Raw genomic sequence first — 12245 nt, forward strand, 5'->3', positions numbered from 1 at the left:
TGTTAAGTAAAAGCCGATATATAGTCAGTTTATGATATTTGCCAACAAGATTGATACACTCGGTTTTCATTTTTAACACACATGTTTTAATGTACACAGAACAATACAATTTACAATAACAGTTATTACAAACAATGATTTATAAACAAAAGTTTCACAAACTTACAAGCAATATAAAGTCTTCCTTTTAGTCTGGAACTTCTTCGATATCTTATTGAAGGTTCACGATGAGTGAGTTGATTACGAGTTGATGTAGGTATAATTCACTTAACAGGAAGCTAGATAGCTTTGTCCTTCATTATTTACCAGCCACTTACGCCGAGTTTTCCACGATGAATTTATATAATGTTTTTGTAAAAATATTAATGTCCGATGAGAATCCACTGAAGTTAAATGATTTGTAATGTTTGAACTTTGTAAATTCTCCTGGTCAAATATCTGAAGTTTTCTGATTGATAAGCAATATAACAATCACAGTTAAAGATTTTGAAGTTTATAGCACACCAACTATAGCAAACCAATAATAGATACTCTCCTTTGGCGCTTCATATTGGTTATATTTATAGGCATGTGGAGGCTTTCTTGAATTTTCAGCTTTACATAACTATACTGGTGCTAACACTAGTGTTTACATACACACATATATTGTTGATTCTTACTCTTGAGAATCATCTACAACTTTGGGGAATAAGTAGGAGTTTCGCAATGCATATTTAACAGTATAAGCTATGCATGTTTCTAAATATAAATTTAATCTAAACAAACATTGATATTAAAATAAATAATTAATAATAAATTCATCACATAGACCCCATAAGTAATTTTGTACATAATCATTTTCCTAAACTGAAAATATATTTCCAAACATACTTACCTTTGCTGACGCTAATAGCTATTTCTCAATCTTCATCTTTCCCATCTAACGTTGTGTTCACTTGCTCCAATTTTTATATACCTCACTCAGTTGCCCTTGGCAATATCTAATTTGTAAAACTTTACGCTGGCCCTCACACTACCTCTATGCAGGTACTGTATATAAGCACTGTATGCAGACAATAAAATCACTTTTTCGTGACTTACCTCATTCCAGTCACTAACACTGGCTTTTAGTGGGGAGGAAGGATAAAGAGTGTGGGCGGAGGTAAATATGTATGGAAGTACATTTTCAGTTTAGTAAAATGATAACTTCCAAGACATATATACCTCGGCTGACACAAATAGCTAGAATCCCACATTGAGAAGGCAGAGGGGCAGGTGAGGACAGAGATCATACAGAAAGCATCTGCAGAGAACAAATGTGTACCACGAGAAGTAATATCAAAGTGGGGAACACTGCACTACATCCAGAACAGGTATGCTCTTCACTCAGAACTACAGAAAACTGAAAAGGGTGGAATATAATACAAGTATAATGGTCCAGCCCTGACCAAATAGCCAAGGTTCCACAACTTGGTTTGGATTTAAGGGGTCATGGTATACATATCCACATTGGTGGCCAGGGCAGTTGGACCGCGCACATATATGTATCTTTGTGAAAGGATCCCTACCAGTAACCACAGAATGATGCGTTTTGAACCAGGAACTGGTAAAATACCCTTTAGCTTTACTCAAGATAGTTCATGAGTAATGGTTCATTAGAAATATGTGATTTTATTGTCTGCATACAATGCTTATATACAGTACCTGCATAGAGGGTGTGTGAGGGCTGGCGTAAAGTTTTGCAAATTAGATATTGCCAAGGGCAATTGAGTGGGGTATATAAAGATTGGAGCAAGTGAACACAACGTTAGATGGCAAAGATGAAGATTGAGAAATAGCTATTAGTGTCAGCAGAGGTATGTATGTTTTGGAAATAAATAGCTCAGAAATATATTTAAATAGCCAAAGATTGACTAATAATTCTATGGCAAATTTCTTGTTTTTTCTATAAGTAATGTCCAAGCCAAGTGTTAATTTCCTTATGAGTTGCACAATTTCATAAACATTTATATATAAGTAAGTTCTCATGTGTGCTGGCCGGTTTTCCTCCTCCTCCTACTGCAGAATGGATGAGTTATGCCCACTGCCACCATTGGACTGGAGATGCACCCCAGGTTTGAGATCCCTCTTCCTACCATCTGCTGGATGTCAGTTCCCGGCAGATCTAGTGTTGGATGTAGTTGGACACAGCACGTTTTCCCTGCTTGTGTATGGCCAAATATCCTACTCCTACCACAGACTGGAAGTACCATACCCGTTGCTGTCAGATTTTTGATGAAGGATGTCATCTTGCCATGGCTTTCCACCTTCCTACCATCCGCTGAATATCAATTTTTGGTGGATCTGGTATTGGTTGGGTTGGAAATGCACGCAAGTGGTGACAGATTTTACTACAGAAGCTTGTCTTCCCTACCAATTCCCATTTCGAGATGAAGAGGTAGGTTTTCCTCTACCTGCTGTGGATCTGATGTACCATTCCAGATAGTGCCTGGTGTTGGTTGAGGTTAAACTAACGGTACGGTCTGTTGCATCCTAGCCACTTAACACCCAGAAATTCCATTCATCAGTCATACATATTCTGGGATTTCTTCATGTTTCCACCTTTTATATTCATGACACTGTCATAAAAGAGTGAAGAGTATAACTGGATCAGATGTGGTATGGTCTCCTGCTGAGATGTGATGTTTTCTCTTTTGATTTCATACCTCCTGACTTCTATTTGGGCTCTTCCTAAAAGAGGATCCACCAGTTCAGCGTGGGATTCTAGCTATTTTGTGAGTGGAGGTAAGATATTGTACCAAACGTTAGCATTTTCTTACACTGAAAATATATTTCCGATAGATACTTAACTCCACTTGCATTTCCCATCCAGGCTCCCGACTTCCAATGATATGTGTTTTAGATCTTCTGACCAATCTCAAGGTGATTAATGTGTGCAGATGTGAAGAGGGCTTTGGTTACAATAGGAGTGGTGTCATGCTCCTATTGGTGGAGAGCTGCTGCATGACCATTTGCATGTGGATATGCAGGAGCTGGAGGTGGAAGGCTAGAAGCATTGAAAATTTGTTCCAATAGAGGGCAGTGCTAGTCAAGAAAAGCTATTTTGTGAGTAGAGGTAAGTATCTATTGGAAATACATTTTCAGTGTAGAAAAATGCTAACTTCCAAATCATAGATAAAATATTAATTTGAGAATAAAGATTGATAAACCAACAACTTGAGGTGTATTTAAATTGTGAATTGAATACAATACATTTACCTTATCTGTTGAGTTGAGTACTAGGTGACAATTCTAGGGGTTGTGCCACTGGGCATTAACCCTTCATGTGGAGATTGGTTTCCTCAAAGGATGTAGAGTCCTTTACTGATGTTACCAGTGGCTTTCTGATTGAATAATGTCTTACTGATTCTCAATATTTTGCTTTTCTTAGCTACAACATACAGTACTTTTTTTATTCTAGCAGACTTGTTTCTTCTGAACGATGTCCATGAAAACCATTCATGGTTTCCACCTTTATTTGTGCAGAGGAGGTCAATATCCTGCCAAAAAAAGGGGCTTCTCATGTGAATTTGCCAGTTTTATCATTTAGCTTTACCTCTTCATGGCATGACACATACATCCAGTTGATGGTAATTCCATGCAGTTGCTTTGCTTTCTGCCATTCCTTTGGAGACCAATTACTAAGAATTTTATTCAGTACTGTCTTTGAGTCATTTGTAAATATTATGTTTGTGATACTATCAATTTGTGGTTTGTTGCTTTCAGTAATCCAGAGCTTGATTTATGGCTTCCAGCTTCATCCTCGTGCCACTTGTGGCAAGTTTCCATCAGCTTTATTTAAATTGTTGTTGCTCCCAAGACAATGAATGCCCAACAGGTTTTCTCACTATCTTTGGTTTTTATTCATATGTTCATTTACCACTCAATGTTTAGGTCTTGGTTTCTCTTTTTTTTTTCTCCTGAATGGTAGTCAAGGTTTCAGGCTGAGTCCACATTCTCCTGTAAACACCTGTTGGCAATGTACCATTTCTTGTAAGCAGTATATTAGTTACTTACTGTTCATAACTCCTGTTTGTAGCTCTCTCTACCCTAACAAGGCATGTGATTGATGGTGGGCCAGAAGTCTATTAGAATATGGTAGCCACTCATGAGGTGTGTACACATTGGCCAATGGAGTTGAGTATAAAGATACCTTCCTACCACCAAGAAGCCTCTGTAGTGCAGGACCATATGCCAAGCAGTCCTGCTTACAACTGATAAATAGGCATCTCCGTACTGTTTTCACCCTTTCGTAACAGAGTGTGACGAAGTTTTCTCTTCACTTAGTAATTTGGCAACATACCCAATCTGTGTGGTACTGTCAGGTACAGCTTATAAATCTAACTTGTGTTCGTTGTTGACCAATATCCAGAAATTCATCTGCCATAATGTAGCACTCAACTAGGCTCTGAGTGGTTAACACTAGGCTCAGTTTTGTCAATGTCTCAGACTGATGCCTCAAGCTATACCAAAACTAAGCTAGCACTAACTTAAGTGATAATACTGTACTAACAGCTTATTGGTTGATACAATACATTTACTTTATCAGTTGAATTGATACATACATAATACGTCAGCGAAGCTTATTTTCAACCTGTTTTTCTAACAGTTTTATGCAATTCCTTTATATTCTCAAATTTAAGTTTTGCTATTATGCAGCCCTGTTTTATAATACCTTGCTTTTTTAGTTAAAAATTTCAAGGTAATATCATTGAATTATACAATACGGTAGATAGAAATTTCTTGTCCAGTATAAAATAGTTGCGATTATAAATGGACAGTAATTGGTAATTCACCACATACTTGTAAGTAAGTGATAGACAGTTATTGGTAACTAACCAACACAGTTTAACACGTACTTGTAAATAAGTGGATAGATATAAATTGGTAGATAACCTATAAAGTTTATTTAATGGATAGTCATCAGTATTTGTTTGGATAGGACTTTTAAAAAGTTCAGTAAATAATGTATTAAATTTTCATTTCTGTTTTTTTTTTTTAATATATAATCTGCTAAAATCTAATATTATTTTGTGTATTCTGTCTTCTCAACAGTCCTGGTTTGCCCTGTTTGCCAATATTACCTCAGCCAATTACATTGTTGTCCTTCTTTCACTGACATCAATTTTGCTTTTGGTTGTCATCAAGGACTTTATCAACATTCCTTTTAAAGATAAATTTAAAATTCCTTTGCCTGCAGAGTTGATTCTGGTGAGTTGTTACTCGGGTTATAGAAAAACTGCGTGTCATATGCAGTGTTTAAGTGGTTGAAGTGTTTTACATATTAACAAAGACTATGCTTTTGTTTTACTTGTTCTCATTACAGAACAATTGTCTGTTTGTGTTTTATTTTAAGTTTGTACTTTCTAATAACTATGTTTTCTTACTCTATATAATCATAAGATATTTAAACTAAATGTAAAATGTGACCTTTTTTCAGTATTATCTGAAATTTATTGAAAAACACCATTAAAACTGAATATCTGATCAAGTACAGATAAATTACCAGATTACAAATATATTGTCAGCTAAAGGTAGACAGAAGGAATCATTGTAGAAATCAGTTATACTTTAACCAATTTCTTGACTAATTTTAACTTGTCTTACATCAGGTGAACCTGGCTAGGGCAATTAAGCTGATTAAAGCTATGCAAATGTAAAAGAACTATTAAATATTAAAAGGTTTGTTGGAAAATCATATCTTAATTTATGTAGAATAAAGTAGTCTCTGTGGAATAAAGTAGTAAAAAATTTAAAACTGGTTACATATTATGAAACCTAGTTTTTTTCCTTTATCAGACCAGATACTGCTAACATTCATGGGAATTACTGGGAGCTTTATCTTATCATACTTTTCAGATATTATCCTAAAACATTTTAACATGTGAAAGGTACAAGGTGAAGTATTATATATATGCCTAACTTTAACTAAAAAATTAATATTGCCAGATATATTTAATATGTAGCTTTATCACTTACATTGCATCTTCAGAGGTACAAATATTTAATGAACAGTTTCTGTTGGTTTGCTCTTAAGGAGATTAGATATGTATATTAGTTTATTTCCAGGAGAAACTTCCATTGTAAAACAATAATATAATGTAATCGTGACGTGTTTGCAAACATGTATATGAAAGGTAAAAATTTCAGTTATTGTAAAACATTTTGTTTATTTTAATACCATAAAGCTTTGATATCTCTAGGTCATCACTGGGACAGTAACATCTCATTATCTTAAGTTACATCATTTATATGATGTTGATGTTGTTGGTGATATTCCCACTGGGTAAGTCTCTAGCTTTTTTTTTAAGGACTTCTTACAATATTGCTTTAAGGAGAGATAATAGGTTTGATTATATCTCAGCTACTTCTACTCTGCATGTGTTATATTGGTATCATTTTACAAAACATTGCCATATCAGAAGTTTTACCTGATAACTCTGCATGAGTGATGTGCGACTCTTATTGATGGAAGTCTCATGCTCCCAGAAATGTGATAGTTTTATCTTTGTGTTATAAAACAATATCACTGACATAGGTACTTATTTAAGTGTTGAGTCACTCTGCTATATACAAATCAGAATGCCAGAACTGTACTAGTTTTATAAAACAAAGTGACTAACCTGTGTTTTTATACATGTCTTGTTGGAGCCACTCTGCTATATACAAATCAGAATGCCAGAACTGTACTAGTTTTACAAAACAAAGTGACTAATCTGTGTTTTTATACGCGGCTTGTTGGAGCCACTCTGCTATAGACAAATTAGAAAGCCAGAACTGTACTAATTTTAACTTTGACAATTCAGTACTGTTTGTATGTTTTCTTCTGTAAGTTTGAGTCTGTTTGAGTCCTTTTGCTATAGGTAAGTCAGAATGCCAGAATTGTACTAATTTTAATATTACCTTCTGCGTTCTGTAGCTAAATTATAGTATTAGAATTACACTAGCAATAACCTTGATAAAACAGAATGACTGACCTGTGTTCTTCTGTAAGTATGTTGGAGTCCAACTACTATTGATAATACAAATGCCAGAATTCTACTAGTTTTAACTTCTCTAAAACAGTATTACTGACCTGAGTTTGTATCAAGACACACGGTAGTGTGTTGTGCAGCCAAAACAACCTGCAGGACACACTGTGTGTTATTAAAAGGAGTGATAACTTAGCAATTTTCCACTTTCTGTAGCTTAGACTGTTAACCCAAACTGTCACATATTTTCATTGGATGTGCTCTACAGAACCCTTACTTCACATACCAAATTTCAAGGCAATCCATTGAGAAACACGAGATATAAATTCTCCAATTTTGATTGAATTTTTTTTCTTCTCATCGATAGTATGGAAACTTTATTTGATAGAAAAACATACTTAACTTTTATGGATTTTTTTTTCAAATTTGGCAGTGATAGATCTTTACAATCGACATCTAGGTGTGAACTTTGATGTAAATATAATTTACATGTGCAAAGTTATTCAACAAATACCACTAAATTTTGAGTAATTTTGAGTTATTATTCTGTGTTCTTTTGTATAAGACTTAATTAAATAATAATTATTTTGTGTAGAAGTACCATTAGTATAAAAAAAAGTAGGCCCAAGTGAGTACTATGTTTCTTGTTTTTCATGTGTATTCTTTATTTATTATTAAAAAAAGTAACTAAAATGTAAAAATTAGAAACGTGTCAGGTAAGATAATGAAAATAATTAATAATGAAAAATTCTACACACAAGACATGCTTGTGAGCAGCTTGTGGATTACATAATTTGATACAGTAATGTGAGCTGCATGTTCGCAGAGTAATTTACTATTTGTGTGGTGGGATTATTAGTTAGACACTGTTCAAAAAGCAATAAAACAATAAAATTAAGTATAAAGAGATGTATTCTGTTAAGAGCTTTAAGCTATTTAGGATTAACAATTGTAGTTTCATGTTACAATTTGCAGTCATCCTAGAGAGGGAAAAGAGTAATTTTGATTTATTTCTTTTTTTTTTATGTTGGTTACAAGGTCAGTCAAATTGGTATAGAGTTAGGGTGGAGAAAATAACAAATATAATACAAAATTTTACTGAACAAAATTTTGGTATTTATTTAGGAATTGTTAGAGGTTACACAAATGAAATTTCACAATTTTCAGAAAAAGAAAAGTATTTTTAATCTTAACATAAAAAATCACTTTGCACTTGGATCAGTCAAACACTGACATATACTCACGGACAAAGTTTAGTAAAAATACTTAATTAAAAAATCTGAATTTTTTTTTGTGTTCAAGTCTTTACTTGTAATGTTTATTGAAAACTTGCCAAATTGTGTGAAGTTACACAAACCATATTAAAAGTTATAGCATGAAAATCCTGATGACCACTTTGAAATCATGAGATCAGTGTCATGCATCAAACCTGTAGCAAGAGAGTTAAACCAGAATTCCAGTAGTGTTAACATTGATAAAAACAGTAGAAATGATTTGTGTGCTTGTATAACTCATACTGGAACCTGTCTGCTATAGATTAATCATAATGAAAAATTTCTAGTAGTTTTAACAGATCATGATACAACAATATGACTGACCTGTGCTTTTATGTGAGTTATGCTATTTTAAGGTGATTTAAAGCACTCTTTACTTAAGCAGATCATTGAACTTTATTTTCAACAGTTACTAGTCTTGTGTTCTTTGTAAATGCTGTGTTACTAATTTTGTAGTCTTTCTGTAGATGTGAAATCACTAAGACATTTGTTTTTATAGTCTCCAAGCTCCAGAATCTCCTCCATTTGAACTTCTTCCTCAGGTACTGACTTCAAGTATCATTCTGTCTTTGGTGTCAACTGTGTCTTCCTTATCCATAGTAATTATTTATGCCAAAAAACACAAGCTTGAAGTTGACATGAATCAGGTATTGATAGTTTTGTATTAAAAACTTTAAAATATTAAGTATAGTGAAATAAATCAGGTATTGAATTTCAGAATATCAAGACTACATTAATAAACTGGGTGTCAAAAATTAAGAACCTCATAACTTATTAAGAAAACATGGTACATTATTTATTGAAAAAATGATAACATTCTTAAAAAACAAATTACGTATTTGGAAATTGTGACATGTCAGGAGCAAGAGTTGGTATACGTTTTACAGCAATAAATTATAAAAATAAATATATTAAATCTTTTAAGCATATACATCTTAAGCAGGAATTGTCAAATACATAATAGTTATTAATAATTGAACCATTATCTACAAATTTACTTATAACTTTGCCTTGAGAAATACTACTCCCATGATACTGGTATGCATTGATCAGTAAGGACTGGCATCGAATAGCAGTTGCAGAAACAAACTTTGTGTACACAACATGTGATTATCAGTTACAGAGTTTGCAAGGATTATTACATGATGAATTAAAGTACTTTATGATAGTTTAGACCGGAAAACTGTGCAGTAACTGACTTTTAATTGATAACAGATTTTTTTTGAGGGGGGGGGGATCATACACTTTAGCATTCATTGACCAAATTTAAACAGCCAAACACACAAACATCTACTGAAGCATAATCACAGAAATTTAAAATTATGTGGTTGAATGAGGTTGCTGTGATTCCAGTTTTTTCTGTTGCCTTGCTTATAAAAGTAATCATTGATTTCAAGGTGTGGCTATAAGCTCTTAAACCTTTCAGTAGGCCTTAATCAACTTCAAATCTATGCTTACTATCTTGTTTATGGTGTTAGGAGATATGTTCTTCATCTTGATAATGGCTTTTTGAATTAGAGAATGAGAATGTTGACATGAATGGACTTGCTTTATGATTTTGGAGCCAGTTGATGTACAAATTTTCTCACATCTGTGGAGAACACTGGAAGCTTTCTTCTTCAGCGTGCTGCACCTTAGCTTCACTATGTGTACATTTCTCTTTAGAACGAGTGTGACTTAGTGCCGTGCAGGAATTTGAGAATTCTTGGTTTATCGTTGTGTAATGGGTGCTTGTATGGCAGTAGTTTGGGTTCAACTTAACATAACTTACAAATATAATTTATTGAATTTCAGGTTATGCATTCATGGGTTAGTTGACAGGCCACCAACTCAAGGAGATTTACGTTCTGAATAAAGAAATTCACTCGGAGACTAGGTAGCACAACACCTTTAATTAAACAAATTCAGAAAGTCGTTTACATCAAAATTGATTTCAAAACTATTTAATTCTACAACCACAGGTTCATCTATTGAACTCTCTAATGTCTACAGTAAAATTTTGATTATAGTTCACAGGTTATCAATTAATTGGATTCTGCTTAAATTCTCTATTATGTCAACACTCTATAAGGAATTTTCTTGAATCAAGCTTTTCAACATTTCAATTATATCTTTTAGTAATCTTATTAAATCTTATATTATTTCCACCCATAGTACAATTTCAGTCATAATACATTCTCATTTAACTACGTTATTAGACTAAACCAGAGACCGCAATTTAATTTACAAAATGTTAGTGTGATGAATATTCTCCATCGATTGCAATATCACCATGGTAGAATCTGAACTCCAGCAGGAGCTTGAAGATCTGGAACAGCCACTTAGGCATGATATCCAGAAGATGATGATGATTGCCAAAACATTGTGGCTTTTTATTTGCATTAAATTGTATGCTTGCACTGTTTTAGAAATTTCTATCATTCAGTTATCTGTTATTGTAACCATAACTACAACTAGGATGCTGATAGGCTCTCTTAATGTGGCATACTTATTTCTTTTTAGTGATTTACTGGTACATGAATAGGAACTCAAGTCATTTAACTTATGTATTGGAACCCAAGCTGCTTCACTTCTTGTTGGCACATGTTCCTTTTTTTTCTTTCTCCACTCATTGCTTCATGTGGGGAATTCCTTAATTTTTTATAATGCTGAACTCTTATGGCTATGGCATGCAATACATCTCATATTCCTGCTAGATGTATTTCTAGTTTCATAAACATCTGTTACTTATTAATAATTGAGTTGAGTCTGTACTCTGCTGATAAGAAGAACCAATAGTTCCAATATCTCAGGTTGCAGTCTGGAATGTACTTCCAATTAGCTCAAATACATCAGACTGATTTCTTCCAAACTTTATTTGATACCTTTGCTTTGTTTAATGGCATTTAATGCTTTCATAACTTTATATGGTAATATATTCATCCTATAAGTTTTTAACATGTATTTTTCCTTTAATCATACCAAATCTTCTTGAAAATTCTGGTTTCCTAAACATTTATGGCTTAACAAATGTTTTAGCTGCAAAAACATGCTTCACACTTTGGAGCCTTGGCTATTTGATTAAAATAGTCTAATAATTGGTGGTAGGTGCTGTTGATAGCTGCCTGTTCTTAATCTATTAATTCCAAATTATTGACAACTATGCACAGGTAGCCCCTTGTGTAGCTTTGCATGAAAATTCCAAAACAAAATACAAAATCTTTTACAAAAGGCTTGTTATATAATTCACCCATAAGTCTACCTGATGTAGCATTTTACTGTCAGATGGTTGTAAATTCATCGTGATCTAACTGTGTATATAACATCATGTCATTCATGGTGTCACAACTTTGCATTTTTGGTAAAAACCAGGGTCTGAAATTTGTGTTATATAGTTGGCCTTGATCAGCTAGGAGGCCCATGAGATAACTAGAACAATAAAAATTAATCAAAATGGCCCAATAGGGTTTAATGAAAATTCTAAGCATTTTTCTTAACTTACATTGTAATCAAACATGTGTTTTTCTGTATATTTTTTTCTAAAATCATAGTTATGTTGTAATCTTGTGAAAGTATCTTCTTTACTTCAATCTCCCAAGTGAAACTCCTAGCTTTCTGGGGAATCCTGACCTATTTTTTGACATTATGAAAAATCCCTCTGATGTCTAAACTGAAAAGGAGGTTCCTGGAACATGTGAATGGTGGGATTGATCAAAACAAAGTGTGATGAATGTTAACATCGTAATTGAGAAATACCTTATCTTTTTGGTCAGTATTAGAATAGTAATCTCAAACCACATTATTTTTTGTGTTTATCTGGATTAATATGAAGATTTTGTATGTTAACAAGAGTGATATCATAAAAAAAACTGTCATTTTCAATTAGAGAGTTTTGTATAACTCTTTCAACCCGAAGCTTGGTCCCTGAGACTGATGTCATAACCATTTTGTGCTTGTTATAGTTTTCATGCTATAACTTTTAAATTAGTGAACGAATGTAAAC

General features: G+C 33.4%; 1 protein-coding gene across 1 annotated transcript in view; it reads left to right on the top strand.

Annotated features, from left to right (window-relative positions):
* The window catches only part of LOC106463739 (sulfate anion transporter 1-like), a 38305-nt gene that overhangs the window by 22708 nt on the left and 3352 nt on the right, over window positions 1-12245 (top strand). The window contains exons 7-9 of the mRNA XM_013923800.2: window positions 5074-5229; window positions 6222-6304; window positions 8763-8910. Coding sequence (XP_013779254.2) covers window positions 5074-5229; window positions 6222-6304; window positions 8763-8910 — 387 coding nt within the window. The remainder of the gene's footprint in view (window positions 1-5073; window positions 5230-6221; window positions 6305-8762; window positions 8911-12245) is intronic.

The sequence above is a fragment of the Limulus polyphemus genome, unplaced genomic scaffold (assembly GCF_000517525.1).
Source record: "Limulus polyphemus unplaced genomic scaffold, Limulus_polyphemus-2.1.2 Scaffold1472, whole genome shotgun sequence".
Taxonomy (NCBI): domain Eukaryota; kingdom Metazoa; phylum Arthropoda; class Merostomata; order Xiphosura; family Limulidae; genus Limulus; species Limulus polyphemus.